The 23,740-nt window shown below is 40.2% G+C and overlaps 2 protein-coding genes across 2 annotated transcripts in view; one reads left to right on the plus strand and one right to left on the minus strand.

The window, feature by feature from the left end:
- The window catches only part of LOC146363413 (major histocompatibility complex class I-related protein 1-like), a 228,372-nt gene that overhangs the window by 145,944 nt on the left and 58,688 nt on the right, over window positions 1–23,740 (plus strand). The window lies entirely within an intron of this gene.
- Window positions 10,801–22,832, minus strand: LOC146363423 (uncharacterized). The gene is made up of 6 exons (XM_084919852.1): window positions 22,632–22,832; window positions 20,408–20,576; window positions 13,868–14,362; window positions 13,229–13,296; window positions 12,370–12,413; window positions 10,801–11,449 (listed from the first exon to the last, which is right to left on the minus strand). The coding sequence occupies exons 1-6, from the start codon at window positions 22,830–22,832 to the stop codon at window positions 11,344–11,346; spliced, it is 1,083 nt and encodes a 360-aa protein (XP_084775978.1). The 3' UTR covers window positions 10,801–11,343.

The raw sequence follows: 23,740 nt of genomic DNA on the forward strand, positions 1-23,740 counted from the left end.
GAAACAGCTTTAGTGAAGGTTACAAATGATCTTCTTATGGCCTCTGACTAGGGATGGGTACGGGTATCCGGTGCCATGATGGCACCGGATACCTTTAATTTCTTGCCTGTCTGTAAATGACAGTGTCATGGCACGAATAATCCTTCAGATTTTACCAGTAGAAAAGTAAAACAATTACATTGTCTCATCAGGAGAACCTAAAAGACTCCTCTTATGGCTAGTCTTTGCACATAATAATCACAGAAGAAAAGAAAGGAATTGATAGGGATGGGTACCGGTATCCGGTGCCATGATGGCACCGGTTCTGACATAAACGGTAGTAACCAGACCGAAATGTGCGCTGCTTTTCGGTCTGGTTACTACCGTTTATGTCAGAACCGGTGCCATCATCACTTTATTTCGGTGCTTTTTTTTCCTGAGCTGTGATACACTTTAGATTCTAGCCAATCATTTTACGTTTCCGAGGATAGTAAGCGGGTCCAGGTACGTACGTTCTTTTAGAGCAAAGCTACAGATTAAAAATGCCCAAGGCCAAGCTGTCAAAAGTCTGGCTGTACTTCACAGCAAAATATGCAAACTCAGCAGCGTGCAACAAGTGCTTTAAGCTGATACTGTGATACTGTCAAAGGAGGTAACACCTCAAATCCGATGAAACACCTGGCGACGCATAGCGTTTTTTTGAAAAGGCGAGAAATGCGCCGTATTTGATAGCTTGCTGCGAGACCTCACACCGAGCACATCTACTGCGGGTGTGGTGCCCGGAGTTAGCAACATCCCCCAAAAACCCGAAGAGGAGAGTCCTGGCCCCTAGCCCTGCCAGTGTAGCAGAAATGATGACGGATGATGATGCAGCAGCAGCCGTTCTTCTCTGCGTGAGTAGCTTAATGTTGTTCGTGTGTAATTTACGTTGAGTAGGCTAACCACGTTATTACATTAATGCATGTAAGGTGAACTAGCAAACACCGTCATAGTTACATGCGGCTGTCTTCTTGTTTGATGGCAGATACTCCCTTCACCCTGGCCAAAAAGGCTAAAATGACCAAAGAAAAAGTGGAAAACAGTTAAACATGAGAGGTTTTTGGACAAAGTTTGTGTTTTTTCCATTGTTTAAGCACTGCTTCCAGCCAAGAGTGATGCCATATATGCCCCATAGCTGCAGAAAAGGCTAACATTGTTATCTTTTTACAAAAAACCAGCTGAACATGAGAGGTTTTTGGACCAATTTTGTGTTCTCCATTCTTTAAGCACCGGTTTGAGCACCGTTTAAGCACCGGCACCATTTCAAAAGTACTGGTTTGGCACCGGTATCGGATAAAACCTAAACGATACCCATCCCTACCTCTGACAGTGGACTCATCTCTGTGCTTGTCCTGCTAGACCTCAGTGCAGCGTTCAATACTGTTGACCACAATATCCTATTAGAGCAATTAGAACATGCTGTAGGTATTACAGGTACTGTGCTGCAGTGGTTTGTATCATATCTGTCATGAATCGCAGTGTGCAGGCAGGAGTAGGACCCAAAATGCAGGCCACTCAGGCAGAAGAGTAAACTCAAAAGGCTGCTTTATTGCAGTTGCAGAAAAAACTCCATAAACAAAGAACTTGCAAAAACAAAACAAAACTGGAAACTAATACTAAACACTAAGAAACCTGGAGATGAGGAGCACAGAGGAAAAATCCACACAGCATGAGGGAGAACGCGACAGGGAACAGAGGGAGAGTCTGACATAAATACACAGAGGGTAATGAGGGAAGTGGAAGCACACAAGGAACACAGCTGAGGACAATTACACTTGACAGGACAGGAAGGACACGAAACTGAAAACGCTGAAACCAAGACATGGACCTTAAACATAACACAGGAAGTACACAGAGACAGCCTGGGGAGAGAGAGAGAGAGAGAGAGAGAGAGAGAGAACATGAAGAAATACACAAAGGGAAGATGAAAACATGGAACACAAGGGGTGGGAGCAAACCACGATAACTCACATCACTATATAGACAGTCACACAGAGCGAGACATAGAAGGCAACAACACAGGGGGAACAAATGGACAGAGAAGACTTAAACACAGAACAGAGTGCACAGAGAAACAAGAGGGGCAGGGGATCAAAACCCAGGAAGCATAGAATAAATCTCAAATGAACCTGACATAATACAAAAATCACAATGAACTGAAAACACTAGGTCAGGAGACCCAGGACCCTGACAATATCTATCTAACAGACTCCAATTTGTACATGTAAATGGAGAGTCCTCTTCACACACTGAGGTTAATTATGGAGTTCCACAGGGTTCAGTGCTAGGACCAATTCTGTTTACATACATGCTTCCCTTAGGCAGTATCATCAGAAGGCATAGCATAAATTTTCACTGCTATGCAGATGACACGCAGCTCTATCTATCCATGAACACACACACCATTTAGATAAACTGCAGGAATGTCTTAAAGACATAAAGACCTGGAAAACTTGTTGCGTGTTACTGAGGTTATTGTACTCGGCCCTGAAAATCTTAGAAATATGGTATCTAACCAGATTCTTACTCTGGATGGCATCACCTTGGCCTCCAGTAACGCTGTGAGGAACTTTGGAGTCATTTTTGACCAAGACATGTCCTTCAATGCACATATTAAACAAATATGTAAGACTGCTTTCTTCCATTTGTGCAACATCTCTAAAATTAGAAATATCCTATCTCAGAATAACACGTTCTCACTCCCAACTCGTCAAATGTGTGACGCATGGTCAGGCTCCCTCTGCTTCACTTATCAACGAGCAGGGTACCCCCTTCGCGTCGGGAATTGACGTGAAGGGTCCTCCTATTGAATACTATAGCGCTCCTTAAACGTTGTTTATTGACGACAAGAGATTGCCGCGGAAGTGCCTGTTGTCAGTATATTTAGACATTTTCCAAATCACATTGTAATGACCTATACGGAACACAATAAATTATATAATGCAGGCAACTACCTGAGAGAAAATTACTGCAGATACAACTAATTACAGGCTGTTACTTTTGTATCGGTTATTGCATTGATGCAGTGAGTGATGTATGCTGGGTAATGGCACAGCTAGCGATTGGGTGAATTTATTGCACCGGTTTTATAAACTGTTCTACAATCCTTTTCATATTTGGAAACCATTTACATTTTTAACCTGTCGATCATTCTGCTACAGCTGTAACATATCTTCTCCAACTCCAATTTGAGCACATTACCCCTGTTCTGAGATCTCTGCATTGGCTACCTTGTCAGGTTCGAGCAGATTTTAAGGTCTTGCTGCTTACCTACAAGGCTTTAAACGGATTGGCACCTACATACCTCTCCGACCTTTCACACCATTATGTGCCATCTCGTGCTCTATGATCTCAGGACTCTGGCCTTCTAAAGTTCCTAGAGCCAGAAAAAAGACAATTGGAGCGCATGCTTTTTCTTTTCATGCCCCGTTTCTGTGGAACAACCTCCCTCAAGATATTTGGCAGGCATGCTCTGTGGAGGTTTTTAAAACTAAGTTGAAGACACATTTGTTCACCTTATCCTATATGTCTTAATTCTATGGCTTTTAGTTTTTAAATTTTTATTGTTTTTCATTTGTATTGTGTCTCTTACCTGTATTGCTATGTATCGCTTTTATTTTATTTATCCCTTTAGTTGTACAGCACTTTGTTTGAAAGCGCTTTATAAATAAAGTTATTATTATTGTTAACTCCTCTGAATACATGCAGTCATTTTACCGTCTGCTTTGGATAATCACGCTCTTACGTATTAAATAAAATAAAATTAAACAAATAAAAAAGAACAGCTTTTTTATTAGGCAAAACATTTTCGGTGCTGTTAAAGAATTCACGGCGAATCACTTGTTTATTTTTGAGAAAGATTTTTTTTTATCATATTAGATGAGCGGCAGTGACATCACCGTACTCGATCATACCACCGGTAAGTAAGAATCTGAATCTGTAGATTTTTAAAAATTATTTTTCTTATTTAAAAAAAAAAAAAAAATGAAACAGTGAGCTCACAAAGTTGCTTTTAGCAGTTCTATGGGTTAAGATTAGCAATTTCATGGAACAGCGAATGACTTAACATTTAATTGCATATATGTTGCCACACCACATGTGCCGTAAGTTAGCCAAATTAGTTTCTGTTAGCCAATCAAGTCAAGCTTATCACATATCATCATCCAGGGTACAGTGATAGAGAAGTGTGTGCTGAAGTTTGCTGTTGTTGCCACTTTGTAAAGTTTGAGGGTTCTAATAAGGGTCAGTGTTGCCAGATTGGGTTGATGCTCAAAATCAAGATAGACGTTATCTATCAATCTAGCTCTCTCTTTCTGGCTCTCTCTCTCTCTCTCTCTCTCGTTCTCGATAAAAAACTTAACAACAGCATTACATAATCATTAAGTAGCAGACCGATCATCTATGCTGCAAATGAAATACAAATGGACAGTAAACAGGGTTTATCTAAATCGTTACAAAAGGGTTTAATGTATATATTTTTTTATAAGGTGCTTCTGAATTCTGAATACTTTTTTTTTTTCTAAACAGGTTCTTCATCAATCAGCCTATTATTGCTTCCTACATCTGCTTTTTGAAAAACTCCTAAAGGCACTTTTAAGAGCCACGTCAGTCTATTTGTATCTGTTCTTACTGCTGTCCTTATTGGTCTGTCTCTCTGTTTCTGCCCCGCTCTGTTGGTCTCTGTCTTGTGTGATTATTCTGTTTGTGTGTGTGTGCGTGTGTGTTTGTTTGTTTGTTTGTTTTTTGTTCTGCTTTCTGCCATGAGTGACTCCGAAATTCAAGATCCTTTAAGGGTCCTAGATAATCTGACTGATCAGCAGGAACAAATTGATGAGCTCCAACACCTCGATGACATGCTTGGTGAGCCGAAGCAAGAGGAAGCTCCAGTACCTGTGAAGCCACCTGAATCAACAGTAAAATGGAAAAAAAAAGAGACAAAGATGGAAACCAACTCTATGCGAGGCCAAGATCAATCCGGAGTCAGTTACATAAGGGTCAGTACTCTTTCATACAAGATAATTTGAAGATATAGATTGTATGGACACAAATCCATAAATTTAACGTATTAATTAATTGAAATATCTCTAAAGAGAAACAGGAAAGTCATTTGTTTGTTTTGACACAAAAGGACATTAAATAAACCACAGAATTATCTCATAAAACTGAATGCTCCCCCTAGCAAGTATGGCATTCATTACATTATGTTAGTGCAGTAACAAAATGTGGCTGACAGTTACCTCCTCACAAGGAGGTAACTGTCTGGAGTCATGAGTTTTTCACTTTTCTAGGACGTTACGATCTCAGCATGCCAGAGCTGAGGTGTGAGACATGTGAAGCTTCTTGGACTGCTGGAGTAGATGACCTAAATCGAAGTGATTACTGGCCCGCTACCCTTCACTTTTCTACTTTGTACGCAACAGATGTCTTCTTTACATTTGAAGAAATGAAGATGGCATCACCCGGACTCTCCTGCAAAGCATTTTTAAAAATGCTTGATCAACGAACTCTTCATTTTGGCCGTGTGAGCATTTTAGTTTATGCATCCTTTATAGTATGGTTCTTCTGTGTTATTCAGGATTTAAAAGTCACTTGTAGCGTAGTTGTTTTCTGTTTATGTCTTTCATTTTAAACCAGACGGGAAAGATCTCTGCAGATGGCTTTCAGAAAGGTTTTTTTGAGTGGGAAGCCGTGAGATATGAATTAGACAAGATTTTAAAGGAGGATCCCTTCACATGTCATGCATGTGCCCCAGACATGCTTGCAATTTCAGTGGATGGAAACCGCAAGCATTACCGTTTCAAGAATGTAGCTAGGTACAGCAAAAATATGTGTAATACCAATGTTTATATCAGAAAATGTGACTATAAGGTGCACCAATTAACTTTGGACTGTATGACACCATAAAGTATACTGTATTGCTATTTTGTTCAGATCTGAGGAACACGGCATCTTTGAAGACGCCTTCATAGCAAAGGATGAAGATGTGGGAAGATTTGTGGACTACATACACAGCACATCCAGACATGTAAGATTGAACACTCTAATTACATAGACATAATTATGGTAACCTTTAACACTCTGCTGAAGAGATTGTGAAAAGACACTGTCACCAGCTATTTAATGCATTTTAGGTCTCCGGATGAGGTGTTTGTGGACGGGTGTGGTCAGCAGCCAGAGAGACCTCCCAAAGATCCAGCAGCAAGGTGGATGAGGAGCTTGCAGTGTGTAGGCATGGAGTGCTGCTCAGTGCTCTAAATATGTACAGGGGTGAAATTTATGCTTATCCCTTGTACCTGCAACAAAAGCTGGCCAATAGACATATCACTTTTTTTTGTATGGATGTTACCTGCAAGTATTGGCCATATCTTGAAAGAGTAACAAAAAGCTGTCCAGAATCCAGCACCTTCTTAGCATGAATCCATTTCTTTCAGTTTTTCATGCTAAAGCCCACGATTTCAAATGTGAGGCATGAAATTCTGACTTTAATCACTTTATCTGAACACTTGCACATCAACATTTTGTGTAATTTGTATTTTATCTGTGTGTGTATGTGCATCTGTGTGTGTGTCTGTGAAGGTTCTCAGTCATCCAGGTCATCGTCGTCAAAGGAGCTTGCAAAGAAAAGCGTCTGGAATTCTTTAAGTTACTTGAAGACGTTTCACCTCTCATCCGAGAAGCTTCTTCAGTTCTAAGGTCAAATGGTGGGGAGTCCCAGATTTAAACCTAGTGGGAGTATCCCCCCACAGAGGGACAAAAGGACCCCCTGATGATCCTCTAATCGCCTGAGCCAAGGTGTGAAACTGGGTGTGGGTCCCAATCAGCCAGGGTTTCGGGTGAGCTCATTGTGAAACCTGGCCCCACCTTATCATGCGAATTCCTGAGGTCAGATGGCCCAGGACTTACCCTGGATCCATGGTGTCCTTTGATGTAGTCTCTCTCTTCACTTGCATACCCACCGTGGAGACTGTCAGAAAACGACTACAAGAAGACAGCTCCTTGGAAGACAGGACCAACTTCACACCCGATCAGATCTGCACACTGTTAGACCTCTGCCTCACCACTACATATTTCAAATACAACCAAGGCTTCTACAGACAAAAACATGGCTGTGCCATGGGTTTCCCCGTGTCACCTATTGTAGCCAACCTTTACATGGAGGAAGTGGAAAGGAAGGCTCTTGGCTCTTTCAAAGGAAGAGTACCCAGCCACTGGTACAGATATGTAGATGACACCTGGGTCAAAATCAAGACACAAGAAGTGGAATCCTTCACTGCGCACATTAACGCTGTGGATAAAAACATCAAGTTCACCAGGGAAGACACAAAGGATAACTGTTTGCCTTTCCTGGACTGCGCTGTGCACATTGAAGAGAATGGCAACCTCAACATCGAAGTTTACCGGAAGCCCACACACACGGACCAGTACCTCCTCTTTGACTCCCATCACCCTCTGGAAATCTGGGACTCCCCACCATTTGACCTTAGAACTGAAGAAGCTCCTCGGATGAGGGGTGAAACATCTTCAAGCAACTTAAAGAAGTCCAGACGCTTTTCTTTGCAAGCTCCTTTGACTCTGTGCTTGGAAGAAATTCTGTCTGGTGACACAGCTTGGCCGTGGCAGCGAGCACACAGCGGTAGTTGTACAAATATGTTGTCTACTTTCATCATATCTGACATATAATGAAACCCTAAGCTTCAGGTGTTAACCTAAAATCATTTACGACTTCAGACGTTCTTTGTGAATTGATTTATAACTTTGTTATAAATGCATTTCAGACTCTGTCAGCCTTACAACAAAGAGAAGGGCATTCGATATCATCATGGCAATAAAAGAGCTGTCCGGCCTGTTTTCCAGTGAGATATTTAAACGTATGTATTTAAGTAATATATACAAAACACTGACTGTTTCTGAAGGCGGTAAAGCAGACTAAATTATATGTTCTATTTTTAAGGTTCGCATTGTGGCCTAAGTGAGGAGGGTTTGAGAGGTCTACAGAGCATCATCCTCAGAAAACGACATAATGTGAAACAAAAGAAGCTGCACGCAAGACAGTGTTATATGCAAGTTTTGTCAGGAGCAAAGAACATTAACCTTGATCATACTTCCGATGATGACTTTTACAGTGACTCTGAATTTTCTGATTAAAGTCGGTAATAAATATCTGTAATATATAAGTTTGTCTTCAAACTTATATCAACTACCTAGTAGGTTTATTGCTCGGGACCCAAATTGTTTCATGTGTGCCATAGAACAGTCATTGACAGTGCATTCCCAAGACTTCATCACATCAATGCATATAGTTTTTTACAAAGACAGCTGGCACATTTGTATTTAATGTCATTCGTAGAGCCTGTTACACTGTCTTTAAACATGCATTTTGGTAATACAGAACAGTAGACTGGTATGTATCAGAGGGAGATTTTGTACTTTTTACATTTTTGTCATGTTAAGTTACTGTAATATATTTTTGGCTCGCAGAATTTACAAGACATATTGAAATGTGATTCATAGAACTTTGTAAGCAAATTTCAAGTATGCTTGTCACAGGTGATATTTTTCATTCTTGAGTATTTTGATGTACATGTTAAGTATATTTTCATGGTATGTATCATTAGTATCAACAGTATCAATAATGTTAGAGTGCATTAGTAGTACTTGTGCTTATTTTTAAAATAATCATACTACAGTACAGTAGGCAGTTCAGCTGATTATGTCACAACAACCCTGATCCACAAATTAACTTTTAAATATATAACTTTTTTTGTTTAGTTCCAGTTGTACAGCGATGTGCTCAACCATATTTTTTTCAAATTTACTGTCTTAATTGATCCAGTGGTTACTAGGCCTACAGTGTGTTGGGGTGGACCAACATCATTGTCATTTTATCCCCACCGAATGTCCTGAAATTGTCTGTATCATTGTAATTTATTTTTTTTTAGGTTACCAATGAACACAATCAAATAAAGCTGAAAAATAACTGTCAGTTTGATGTTTTCATGCAGTTTCAATGGATCATTTTGTCACCACAGTTAAAATTTAGCGACATTTATGTTTCCATGACAAAGACATAAAACACATTTCTGTTTAATATAGTTATGACTGTAGACTTGATATGTAACAACTGAAAATGGCTGCAAATTATGTAAGTAATTTGTGAAAAAGAATGTAGAAATCTATTTTAAAAACAAAAACAATTTCTTATTATGCAACCCTTTCAATACTACAGCCCACACCAGATGAAATTTAGCTATTTGTGACACATACAGCACATAAATTTATTCCACAAAAGGACTAGATGGATGGCCAATATGAGGAAAGGCAGTCTGGAAACTTCATCAGGAGGACAAATTGTTGTGTGCATCAACTTCACAGTGTCTTTTGGTCTTTTATCAAAAGCTATTTGCCATTTTTTAGTTTCTTTTAAAGTTCTTGGATAGGTTTAGGGATTAAAGACCAAATCCAGATTATAATATTAAAATATTGTGACACATCATCAGTAGTAGGCCTTGGATTCATTGGGTGTTTTGGCCCTTACCAGTAGACACCCTCATAAATGGAGGCCCTGCCAGGGTTGATCACGCCCAGGGGTGTGTCACTGGTTGATGTGAAATTGTTATTTCTCTTCTACTTTTTTCTGTTTATTTTTCTACAATTTATTTTCTTCTATCAATTCACTGCAAAACGAGAAGTACTATTTAGCTCTTTAGTGCTTAAAGAGCCTCACTTCTTAAAGAGATAGAAAAGGTGAAAGAGAAAAGTAAGAGAAAAGAGATAAGATAGGAGAGAGGAGAGAGGAGAGCCGGAAATGGGGCATCTGATCTGGCATTCCATACCCCCCTGCCCGGATCGGGCTGTACCCTCTACCTCTCCACTGCCTCCCACAAACAGGAAAAAGAGGTGAGGGGAGAAGAGCAGAACGTTTTTACATTCCTCCCTTATGTTTGACTACCATGAGGTTAACTGCACAGCCCCAGGAGGCCCTGAGACAGCTGTATCAGTCAACAAGGCTTCTGGTTTATCACAGTACAAAGTATAGTGTTAGGTTTTCTACCCTTTTGATGCCCTCTGCTTAGGTAGCTCCACCACGGTTTGATCAGTTCTGGGCATGTGTGTCGCGGCTAGCTGACTGCCCAAGTGATCTCAGCCCTCCTTAACCACAGCCAGTGATTGGCCCACTCAGCAGTGTTAGCTAATTTTCTTATAGCCTGCCTCTGGCTCCAATCTCTTTAAGCAGTTTTGCTGTTGTACTGGCCCCTAACCCTAAATTTTAGTTCAGGTCGTATCTCTCTACAGAAACAGCTTAATTCCCTTTCTCCTGTGACGGCCAGTATTTGTTAGTAATCTTCTAAAGCCAAAAATGAAATATTTCCGAAATACAGAGTTAAGTGCTGTTACAGCTCAGAGGGTTGACTTAACCCTCTAATAATCAATGTAGTTAAAATACTCAAAACAATGTTGTCAATGGTAATGGGACAAAGCCACATTCAATGTTGATTTTAATTTGAAAATATGTGTACATAATCTAAAATGCTTATTATTTGTGGGGACATCAAACTTGAAATAATTACTGGTAGTGCAATTAAACATTTTTTGTGTTCTATGTATACATTATATGTACAAAACAGAAAAAATAATATTTGCATAGAGAATGGAGTTATATAACAGTGTGGGTGGACCAATGCCAAGTCAATGTTGAGCATCTAAGAAAATTATGAAAGTTTATACTACTAGTAATGGAAACTTTCAGTCTCAACATAAAAAAGTACTACAAGTTCTCACATCTCAATAAACCTTTGATTTTTTATTTTACTTTTCATTGACAGTACTCAGTACAATTTCACCAGCCTTCATACTTCAAACTAAACAAAATACATGTTTATAATAACAACTTCATATGAGAAACAAAGGGAAACAGACTGATGGGTTTATGGATTCAGTTGCTAGCTGCGGGTCATATTCACCGTAACAATTTTAACAGTCTACACTCACTTTTTAAAGAATGTAGCAAATATAAATGCTGTACAAAAACATTGAAGTTAAGAACACAGAACTACTATTGTAGTTAACAACATAAGATAAAGTATTTTTTTACGTAACACAATGCATTTAAACAAGTATAAATATTTGTCTAACATTTCTAAACAATCAAACTGCTGAAAATGAACATATCCTGTCTGTGAACAGAGAAGATCAATGTGACATCTGGATGTATGGACCTTCGGTTCCACATATTTCTGAAACTGTTCCTTGTAGACAGTACACAACTGCAGTTTTCAGACATTATATGTTACTTGTTTGTAACATGGAAAAACAAACATCACAACATCATAAAAAGACTTCCTCAGTGGCTGAAGGAGGTGGCACATCTGGCATGGCAAAGTGGTGTTGAAATTCACTGGCCGGCTCCCACGTGTCATCCCAGATTTTCCCATTGGAAAATATAATTATTGAAAGAAACAACACCAAAAACATTAATATCAGGTTGGGGATTACTTCATGCTTTTTATGTTTAACACCAGAGGTGGAACATGATAAATACATTTACTTAAGTACTGTGCTAAAATGCAAATTGTCATTTTTATGGATATTTTTAGCTTCTGCTACACTATTTGTAATTTAGATGGATTACAAACAAAACACTAGTGTACAGTTACACTCAACACATATGAAAGATTTAGTTATTGTTTTTCAGTTTAACATTTCATAATATCCTTTCTGTGAAGTGAAAATAAAAATTGTCCAAATGTGATAATTAATTTCTTTTTGATCATTCTAAAGGCTGTTGTTTTCTCTTTAATTTGTAAAGATGCATTGCTGTCACACAATTGTAATGCTAGAAATACAGGATGCAAAACAACTGAAAGCTTTCACAGTGTGATATTAGTACTTCTTTGGAAAGTTAAGAATCTGAATACTTCCTCCACTGCTTAGGCAATTTATCCTTTGGCACACATAAATCTGTGCAAGACATGGACATATTCTCTCCACTTTGTAAGTTTCCTCATAGCTTTCATATATTTCTTACCATTAATGTGAGTGCTCTCATGGTCACAGCACAGTCCAGCTGGAATAATTCCCAGTACTTTTGCATCTAAGTGAGACACTACGTGTGTTTTCTGAACCGTTTCAAAAATATTTCGTATTAAATTTTTTATTTTATGATTCCACAAAGATGGCAAGAAACTTTCCAATAATCCTTAATTGATTAAATAATCGAGATAGAATAGGAAAAAAAAAAGCGAGAAGTAAGACGTGACAAAACACCTGGTTTTCCATTTTCATTTCTGCTCCAACAAGGTAATAGATGGAAACAGAACATTCTCAGAGAATGAAATATCAAGAGCTTCTTACCAAACAGAGCAAAGCAACCAACACACTTTTACTTCTGCGTTCCCCTAGACAGAAGGAATCAGAGAGGCAATCGTTAAATAACATGGTTAATGGATAGGTGTCTTCATAAAGCTTGTGTGTAATCCAGTGTGCACACCTGAGACACACACAGACCGATGTAAACACACATTAATAGATGTGTAGGTATGTGTATGTAAGGCATTTCCGTTTATAAAAAAAAATAATAATAGGAATTTGAAAAGCATGTATCCAGTTGTGGCATTTACAAAAAATTATTTTGATCACAGGTTTAGTTTACTGCGTCCATTTGCTTTTGACTCTGGCTATGTTCTTTTCTTCTGAAAGTTTTAAGTACTTGTAACATCATACACTGACATAATCAATATCATCCCATTATTAATTGTTAGAATTGTGTCCATTTAAACACTTCAAACTACACATGATTATCTACTATTTACAGTGAGACAGGGCTGGTCAGCATCTATCAGGATCTATAAATTGTGCTTTCTATGATCCTGATTCAACAAGACCAACTGAAGATATAGTCTTACACAGAAAACACTTTGATCCTTCCTCATATACAGTCATTTCTATGTTAGCCATGTAGGTTTTTGCTGCTTAGATGTAGCAAGTATTCAATGTCTGTGATTCATTTTGCAGAATTCTTTAAGAACATACACATGAAATACAATCTTTTAATGTAATTCCATTAATCATTTCCCTTCACTAATCTCAAAAGTACATTTGAATTTCCCCGTGTATCACAGTTCATGGCTGTAGTGCATGTATGAAAACAACTTGAGATAGGCTTACTGTAAAACGTCTACTGAAAAGCAAATTAAAACATTTTAAGTATTACCTCATTTATCCTGCTCTCAGTGACTGCTTCAAACTGGAACACCTTCTGCCTACTACATCTTCGACAGCCTAAGAAATAAAAAATTACATTTAAGAAAACATAAGACTCTGTATACACAAGAAATCAAATATGAGTTTTCACTCAAGAAGTCAAAATTTGTAATGTCTTCCTGATTGCCATAATCCATTTGTCCTCTGGGGTCATAAAGTGAACCCACCTCAGTTGAGTGTTTTTTTTAAAGTACATACTATAAATTGTGAATCATTTCTGTGTAACACTATAGTTTTACTTAGGACCAACACATTAACAAAAAAATTCCCCCTTCATTTTGCAATTTAGGGCCACCAGACCTTGTTTATATAAACGCATATCCTATTTTTTGAGAGAAACTAAAATGTTCTCTCAAAATGCGTTTTAGTTTTCTCAGTCAAATCAAGTTGAATTACAAAGTCCTCTTAACTAAAGTAAGGGATTGACCATATTTAATTATAGTCATTTTATAGTGTACACCAAAATGCAGCTAAATAACTAGTGAATAATACTTTGCAATGGTTTGTTAGTTCTCTAGGACAACATATGCATCATTTTCGGGTAAGAAACTTAAAAATCTCAAGACATACCATGCAAAGCAATACTTACTCTTTCTCTTCTTATTTTCATGTTGGCCACCCAGACTTAAGGACTGGGAGATCGCGTGGCTAGCAGGTGGATGAAGAGACTGCAGAGATGGCTGGTCTGCGGGTTTAAAAGGTGGTGGAGAGGTGGGAGAGGTTGTTTGTGAGGTGCTTCTGTCTCTCTTCTTTTTTTGGAAAGACTGGGAGGATGGAACAGAAGAAGGAGATAAAGGAACAAGATTGAGAACAAAATCAGTCTCTGTCTGCTCGTCTGACAGGCTCTTTGGGTGCTCCTCGAGGAGCCTAGAAGCTTGTTGTTCCTGGGTGGTCATCTCAGGCTGCTCCTTGGCGAGGCTCTCTGCTTGCTTGTTGATCAGGGTCTCTGCCTGTTCTTCACTGGGGATCTCTGCGTGCTCTTTGATGTGGGTCTGTTCGTCGGCACAATGCTCCTTGGTGGCATTCTTGGACTGCACAAGCTGCTGTTCTGTGGGGGTATTGGGTTGCACTGGTGTGGAGGTTCCTATAAAACATATTTACTTTCATAAAAATCTTTCACAAAAAAGGCCTTATAATTAGCAGGAACTACACTTTGGCTACGTTCACACTGCAGGCGAAAGCGCATCAAATCCGACTTTTTTGACCCTATGCAACCCATATCCGATCATGCTATGACAGTGTGAACAGCACAAATCCGATATTTTTAAATCCGACCCGGGTCACTTTCGTATGTGGTACTGAATCCGATACATATCTGATGTTTTAGAAAGCGACTGCTGTTTGAACGGTCAGGTCGCATTAAATCCGTATTCTACGTCACTGACACAAGACAGACGCTAATTATCAGCTCCGGAGAAGACATTGTGAACGCTTCCAGGCCATCCAGTGTAGATGTTAGTGAAACTGTTGGGAAGACAACGTTGGAGAAACGTGAACATTTTATTTGTACTGTATAATCTGCAGATTCTGACAGAAATCTGCAACTATCCTTTGAAGCACCGCTCCTCTAAAACAGCAATAAGGATAAATATTAGGCCATATGTAAATAGCAAAATAACTTTTTAACTTAAAGCAAAATTGGGAAACGTAAAGTCCGAAGTCTTTGTATTAAGGGCCATCAGTCAAACAATATTGTTTGCTCTGGGTCTAAACAGAGCACGTTGTGAGTGACATCTTCGTTTGCGCATGCGGGCCGCTTTGAGCGTTCACACTAGAGCGCGTTTGCTGTCATATTTTATTTGTAGTGTGAACAAGCAGACAAAAAATCGGATTTGATCAAAAAATCAGAATTGAGCATTAAGACCTGCAGTGTGAACGTAGCCTTTGATAACATATCCTTCAATGGTTATTTAATGACCTTAAAATACAGAGGTGGAAAGTAACGAATTACATTTACTTGCGTTACTGTAATTGAGTAGTTTTTTTGTGTATTTGTACTTTTTAAAGTAATTTTTCAAGTCTGTAATTTTACTTTTACTTAAGTATATTTTTTAAAAAGTATTGTAGTTCGCTACGTTTTCAATCACACCGGTTACTGAGTAAATTTAAAAAAAAAAAAAAAAACATTGCTCTTCGGAAATACTGCAGGGAATGATGGGTAGTAGAACAAATTGGCGCTAAGGTCACGTTAAAGATGGAGTCTGACATCGGTGTTACGGATCCAGTGAAAAAAGAAGCCCCGTCGAATTCTGCTGACCCTGAACTCGAAGAAACAGATGTGAACCCCTGGCCGTATTTAAGGGACCATTTCGGCTTCCAGTGCAAGAAAGGCAACAGCTTTATTATGCAGTGTAAGCTGTGTTTGCCCAGAGAGACCGAGTTAGCAGCTTTTAAAAATTCCACATCAAACCTGCGCAAGCATGTAGAGGTAAGTTAAATACAACTCGTACCGTTATGGTAGCAAAAAGGCTGTGTTCAAATTAATCACATTACGTTAAGACATCTGTGAAGAACACAGATAACGTTGGTTGGTACTAGCAACTTGCTGTAATCGGGCACGTTGTTGTCCACGCAACTTACATTTTTTTTTACTGGGTTGGTAAATTGCCAAAAGAAAATGTGTTTACCTACGTTTTTCCTGTTTGTTAATAATAATAATTTATTTTAAAAAATAGTTAAATTAAAGACAGAAGCGGCTACTTTCTTACTTAACCCACATATGTTCACACTGCAGGCAAAAGAATAACAGAGCGCTCACTTACCTTAGATTAGTCAAAGACAGCTGACTTCTGTTACTTGTTAATTAGCACTTGCAACCTCCCGTTAACTAGGCTGTTACTGTCCAATAAAAAAAAAAAACACGAGGTATATTGGTATAATTTACCAGCGGTAGCTATGTAATGCATTGATGTCTTATTAGGGACGTCAAAAAACTTTCTCTCAAACTTAACACTGGCCTGCCTGCCTCAGCTGCCTTCGAGCGTCTCTTTAGCTGTGCTGGACTACTGTTCACTGCAAAGTGAGCAAGGATGAACTCTACTAACTTTGAAAATCAACTGCTCCTCAAAAAAACTTGTTCTTGTTTTTTACTTATTTTTTGCTCTGGTTTACATCCCAAAATCCTCTAGTCTTATAGTATACGACAGCGGATCACTTGTAAACATCGGTGACAAGGTTGCACATCTAATCTTGGACACTTTTAAACCCGACCCTTCCTGGCCGCCAGAGATTCTACGCGGCGCGGAGAACAACAAAGGACGGGCCGCTCATCCAAGGTGCAGAACAAAGAAGCGCCGGGGGAAACGCGCTGGCATTAGGAACAGACTGAGACAGCAGGCGCATCGCGCACCACTGCCCAGTATCCTACTGGCCAACGTACAATCCATGGAGAACAAGCTCGATGACCTAAGAGCAAGGGTCACCTTCCAACGTGACATGAGGGATTGCAACATTCTGTGCTTCACGGAGACATGGCTGACCCCCACCGTGCCGGACCGTGCCGTTACTCCGTCGGATTCATTCTTTGTGCTCCGCGCGGACAGAACGGCAGAGTCGAACAAAACCAAAGGTGGAGGAGTGTGTTTCATGGTAAACAGAAAGTGGTGTGATGCCAGGAGCATTTCTACTCTCTCCAGCGGCTGCTCGCCACATCTGGAGTTCCTGAGCATTAAGTGCCGCCCTTTCTATCTGCCCCGTGAATTCACCTCGGTCATCGCCACGGTGGTCAACATCCCACCCCAAGCGGACACAGGCATGGCTTTGTCCGAATTACATGATGTGCTGAGCTCGCTTCAAAACAAGGACCTGGGCGCAGCCCTCATTGTAGCAGGAGACTTTAATAAAGCGAACCTCAGACAAGTCATGCTAAACTTTTACCAGCATGTCTCGTGTCCAACGAGAGGGGATCGAATTTTGGATCACTGCTACACGCCATACAAGCAGGGCTACAAAGCTGTCTCACACCCGGCTTTTGGAAAGTCTGACCACAACGCCATCTTCCTCATTCCCCAGTATAAACAAAACATACGGAGGGAAGACGTAACCACGAGGGAGGTAAAACGGTGGACTGCCCAATCAGAAGCTACGCTACAGGACGCACTCAACGACGTCGACTGGGACATGTTCAGAGCATGCGCAGTCGACATCAACGAGTTTACGGAAGTAGCAGTATGCTTCGTCAATATGCTAGCGGAGGAGATTATCCCCACTGCGAGGGTCACCACATTCCCAAACCAGAAACCGTGGATGGACAGATCGATCCGCACTGCAGTAAACGCCAGGACCGCCTCCTACAACGCGGGTCTCGCCACTGGCGATATGAGCGCCTACAAAGCGGCCTCATACGGCGTGCGGCGCGCGGTGAGAGATGCCAAACGCCGGTACCGGGAGCGTGTGGAGTCCCGCTTCCACCAGGGCGACACACGGAGTATGTGGCACGGACTACGCACCATTACGGACTACAAAGCCAGGGACACTGCACTGATCAACGCCGACTCTGCATTCACCAACGAGCTGAATCAGTTCTACGCCCGTTTCGAGGTTAGCCAGGCGGCTAATGCTATCTACCGCCTGAATACCGAGGACAGTGACGTCATCAGCGAGAGACCGGTGACCAGCATCGCGGAGCATGACGTCCGAGCGGCATTGAGGAGAGTGAACACAAGGAAAGCGGTGGGGCCAGACGGCATCACCGGCCGTCTGCTGCGCTGCTGTGCTGACCAGCTAGCAGGTGTGTTCACTTACATCTTCAACGAGTCCCTGGCGAAGTCTGTGGTCCCCACATGCTTCAAAAGATCCACCATTATCCCTGTGCCCAAGAACAGCAAACCCTCATCCCTGAACGATTACCAGCCAGTTGCACTGACCTCGGTAGTAATGAAGGTGTTTGAGAGGCTGCTGAAGAACATCATCTCCTCCTCCATCCCAGACACCACAGATCCGCTGCAGTTCGCCTACCGATCAAACAGATCCACAGAGGATGCCATCGCCCACGTCCTGCACACCACCCTCAGCCACGTGGACAAGAAACAGGGTAACTATGTGCGAATGCTGTTTGTTGATTACAGTTCAGCGTTTAACACAATAGTGCCCTGCAGACTGTTCACAAAGCTCAGGGATCTGGGACTTAACAGCCGTCTATGTGCATGGGTGTTGGACTTCCTCACTGGCAGAACTCAGGTGGTGAGGGTGGGTAGATGCGTCTCTAACAGCATCACCATCAACACAGGAGCACCTCAGGGATGTGTCCTCTCGCCACTGCTCTACTCCCTCTACACTTCAGACTGTGTGGCCACCCATGGCTCCAACACCATTGTGAAGTTTGCTGACGACACAGTGGTGTTGGGTGCCATCTCCAACAACGATGAGGCGGCCTACATGGATGAAGTGAAGAATCTGGCATCATGGTGCCAGGACAACCACCTCCAGCTGAACGTCGGCAAGACCAAGGAGCTGGTGGTGGACTTCAGAAGGGGTCAGCACAGAGACTACAAGCCCATTATCATCAATGGAGCTCCAGTGGAGAGGGTGCAGTCCTTCAAATATCTTGGTGTCCACATCTCCTCAGACCTGACATGGGCTGCCCACATTCAGGTCCAGACCAAAAAGGCTAGGCAGCGCCTGTATCACCTACGACAACTGAGGAAGTTCAGGGTCTCTCCAAAGATCCTCAGGATTTTCTATACAGGCGCTGTGGAGAGCATCCTCACACAGAACATGACATCGTGGTTTGGGAACAGCTGTGTGAAGGACCAAAAAGCTCTCCAGAGAGTGATCCGTACAGCAGAACTCTGCTGCAGGATTGCTCTCCCCCTGCTTCAGGACACCTACACCAGGAGATGCCGGACTAGAGCAGCGCAGATACTGAAGGACCCGTCCCATCCTGGCAACAAACTGTTTCAACTTCTGCAATCTGGTAGAAGGTTCTGCATCATCCGGGCAAGGACAGAGAGACTCAAGAGGAGCTTCTATCCCCAAGCCATCCGGGCCCTAAACACACACACACCCGCCCTCTCACATCATCTATAATTGACTGAGACAGGACTCTCTTCCAGACACTCTAAACCAAGGCACAATGTACATTCCAAATTCCTTTAATTTTAAAAATATGTTTATATTGTCTATTCTGTAAAATAGTCAGATGTCTATTCATATTAATGTACAGAATTCACCTGCTTGCTGCTACTACTGCACATTCACCCAATGTGTGTGTATATATATATATATATATATATATATATATATATATATATATATATATATATATATATATATATATATATATATATATATATATATATATATATATGTTCTTCCTCTACCCCCCATTTTTGCACATGTCGAGGAGCGTGTCAGGCTACATTTCACTGTGTGTTATACTTGTATAACTATGCATGTGACAAATAAAGAACCTTGAACCTTGAAATTAACAGGAAGTTCAGAGAGTAACACTCTAGGATGGATACAAAGGAACTTTAATCTAGAGGTACAGTAGGGCAGGGCCAAGTTTAAAAAATTAAAAAACATTTTTAAAGCAGCTGCCGTTCAGTTCAGTACTTGTTCTCTTATTTGACAGTTTAGAACACATTCTCATGTGAAAGAATGATATGGTTTTGTATTGAAAACACTGTGATACCTGACAGTTTGGTTGATTGGTTTGGTGACCATTATCCATTTTCATGTATATACTTGCAGTTTAACTGCCACTGCACTTTAATTTGTAAAGTTTTTCTTTTCACTAAAAAAGAACTACTTTGAGATTTATATCCCACTGTCTTTTTTTGCACTACTCAGAAGCGGCTGTCCTCCTGCTGACAGAAAAGTAGCTATGTAACTTTTACTCTGAGTACATTTTAAATGAGCTACTTTTTACTTTTACTTGAGTACATTTTTAGACAGGTAATTTTACTTGTACTTGAGTAAAATTTCAGCAAAGTAATAGTACTTTTACTTGAGTAAAATATTTTAGTACTCTTTCCACCTCTGTTAAAATATACTTACACAATTTGCTTAAAGATTAATGAAGTATTTTGATTGTGAAAGCAAGTTGAGACGACTTGTTGTGAAATGTTGCTATATTAATTAGTATTAATTACCTGAACTGAAAGTATACAACAGACTTCACTCTTACCCTTAGACAGTATAAATTCATAAGCCCTCTGCATCTTCTCCAGGAAATTTCTTGTAGTAGAAGTGGGGTCCAAATAGGTAATAACATCTGCTACCCACTTATGTGAAACCTTGTCTTTTTTGCCAATAAATAAAATGGGCTTGTAGCCTATAGCCTCAAGTTTCCGCACCTGAAATTAATTTAAAAAAAAATAGTTGGCACAAATTAGTCAAACACAGCCTGTTGTTAAATGGTAAACAAAATGACTCTTATATAGCGTTTTTCTACTCTCGTGGAGCACTAAAAGTGCTTTATACTAGAGATGGACCGATCCGATATTACGTATCGGTATCGGTCCGATACTGACCCAAATTACTGGATCGGATATCGGCGAGAAATAAAAAATGTAATCCGATCCATTAAATATCAAAAAAGCACCTCACAAAACTTGCTACACGGCGTAACTCGGCTCATAACCTAGCACGTAGCAGCAGTATGCATCACGTGATAGAGCAGCTGTGTGTATTTGTAGCTTCGCTACCAAACCAGCATTTCATCTCCGAGGAAGTTATCCCAGAGAGAAGTAAAGCAAGTGTGTAAGTTCATCTCTGAATGTTTGTAAAGCATTTTAGCGTTAAGCTTAACAACCGATATATGGAGCGACTGCTTCTCTCTCTCTCTCTCTCCTGCTGCTACTTCAATCTGAAACTGCTTAATGATCAGCTGATCGGCTTTTCTGTGCGAGTCCGTCTCTCTTCTTAGTTTTTGGCCCACTTCTCACCAGAAAGAGGAAACCAGCAGTTGAACAACAGCAGCACTATTAAGCTTGATAAGCTGTTGTTAGAATTTATTTTATATTACTTTCTACACCAGGATCTTTTTCTACGTAGCTGGTAACTGTGCAGGGGCGGATCTAGCAAAGTTTAGCCAGGGGGGCCAATAGGGCATGAACAGGGAAAAGGGGGCACAAAGACATACTTTTCTTTCTTATTCTCATTTAAAATGTCTAGCTTTTAATAAATAATTATCTGAATCTTACACCCAAAGTTTTAATCTGATGTAAAATATATAGTAGTCCATTACTGTATATAGTAACTATTAAGTCTAATATACCCTAGTAAGCTATACTACTTTTTCCTTTGGGAAGGTACCATCTGTGCAGTCTGCAATTCTGTTGAAGAAAGATGTTGAATCTATTTAATTATTCTTGAAAAATAATTTATTTCTGTGCATTTTTCCCCCTGCATCAAATTAAATTTGATTACATCGATTAAGCATCGTGAGGTGGAGGGTGGGGGGTGGTTCCCTTTTTTTTTTTTGCTGGGAGTTTGCAACCCTATTAGTTAGGTTGCTTAATATTTCTGCTAAGTACTCTTTAAAATACCAGAATAGGGAGGATGGAGTAGGTTTAAGTTTATTAGATTGATTGGTTTTGCTGAACTATGAAATATTTTGGGCGCAGTGTATTTTTTACATACAGGTATAACAGAATAGCTTTAGTGTTGGTATTTATTTAAACTTGAGTGTAAACTTATACAAAATGCAGCAAGATATTAAAAAAACGTTTTATTGATTAAAAAATACACTATATCGGATTCATATCGGTATCGGCAGATATCCAAATTTATGATATCGGTATCGGACATAAAAAAGTGGTATCGTGCCATCTCTACTTTATACAACATGCAATATTCACCCATATTCACACCAGCTTCTTAAAAGTTTCCATTTAAGCATTCACACACAGCAATCATGGCTCAAGAGTTGGCAGTTCGTCTTGTAATCGGAAGGTTGCCGGTTTGAGCCCCGGCTCGGACAGTCTCGGTCGTTGTGTCCTTGGGCAAGACACTTCACCCGTTGCCTACTGGTGGCGCCACTGTCCGCCAGCCTCGCCTCTGTCAGTGCGCCCCAGGGCGGCTGTGGCTACAATGTAGTTTGTCATCACCAGTGTGTGAATGTGTGTGTGAATGGGTGAATGACTGAATGTAGTGTAAAGTGCTTTGGGGTCCTTAGGGGCTAAGTAAAGCGCTATACAAATACAGGCCATTTACACATTCATACTGATATGAATACATACAGCCACCACTGATGTACTAGAGTTCAAGTAATTGTTTGTCTTTAGCAAAATGTAGATAAAATAATGTTGCATGTTCTCAAAAGCACATATGATGAGCTGTGTTAATGTGCCAGCAACATCTTATAACAGCTTAATGATAATATATGAAACAAAATAATTTTTACTTACTGCAATACGGGCAGAATCAATTATCCGGTCAACATTTCTGTTTTTCAAGACAACTTGCCCCCACTGGCTATCCAATGATTCTACTTTTTCTTTTAGCTTCTTTTTGGTGGACAGACTTCCGAAGCAGACACAGCAGGTTCTTCTGCTTGCCTGATTGGGAGTCTGGCAAGATGTACAGGGCCTGAATTTGGGGCGTGTCATGTTGAAACAAAGAATAATTGCACACAGAAAAGGCAGCAGACAGACAAAAGGCAAATTATAGGTTAACCAGCACACTGACAAAAAAAAAAAAAGCTGAAGAGTTAAAGAGACAAAAATGCAGATAGAAACAGAGAGACAGACCAATAAGGACAGCAGTAAGAACAGATACAAACAGACTGACGTGGCTCTTAAAAGCGCCTTTAGGAGTTTTTCAAAAAGCAGATGTAGGAAGCAATAATAGGCTGATTGATGAAGAACCTGTTTAGAAAAAAAAGTATTCAGAATTCAGAAGCACCTTATAAAAAAATATATACATTAAACCCTTTTGTAACGATTTAGATAAACCCTGTTTACTGTCCATTTGTATTTCATTTGCAGCATAGATGATCGGTCTGCTATTTAATGATTATGTAATGCTGTTATTAAGTTTTTTATCGAGAACGAGAGAGAGAGAGAGAGAGCCAGAAAGAGAGAGCTAGATTGATAGATAACGTCTATCTTGATTTTGAGCATCAACCCAATCTGGCAACACTGACCCTTATTAGAACCCTCAAACTTTACAAAGTGGCAACAACAGCAAACGTCAGCACACACTTCTCTATCACTGTACCCTGGATGAGGGGATGGACAGTACAGTAGTGCAATTTATCCTGATCGGTGATTGGTCAGAAGTCTAGAGTGAAAGAAGAGGCTTGTGATTGGTGAAAAATGTGCAATGAAGGAGCCTTCTTTTATTCATTCAGTCTGTTGTCTGTTTTTTCTTTATCAGGTGATGTTTCCAGCTCCTTTATCCCACCTGACACCTGGACTGCTGTCTCTGGTCTTCAGCATGATCACAATGTGTTATTTATGTATTTTGACTGGTTTACAATGACAGGACAGTAAGCATTATCAGTGTATATTCTAAT

Source organism: Perissodus microlepis, chromosome 22, assembly GCF_051167445.1.
Source record: "Perissodus microlepis isolate ML-2025 ecotype Zambia chromosome 22, ASM5116744v1, whole genome shotgun sequence".
In the NCBI taxonomy this organism is placed as follows: Eukaryota; Metazoa; Chordata; class Actinopteri; order Cichliformes; family Cichlidae; genus Perissodus; species Perissodus microlepis.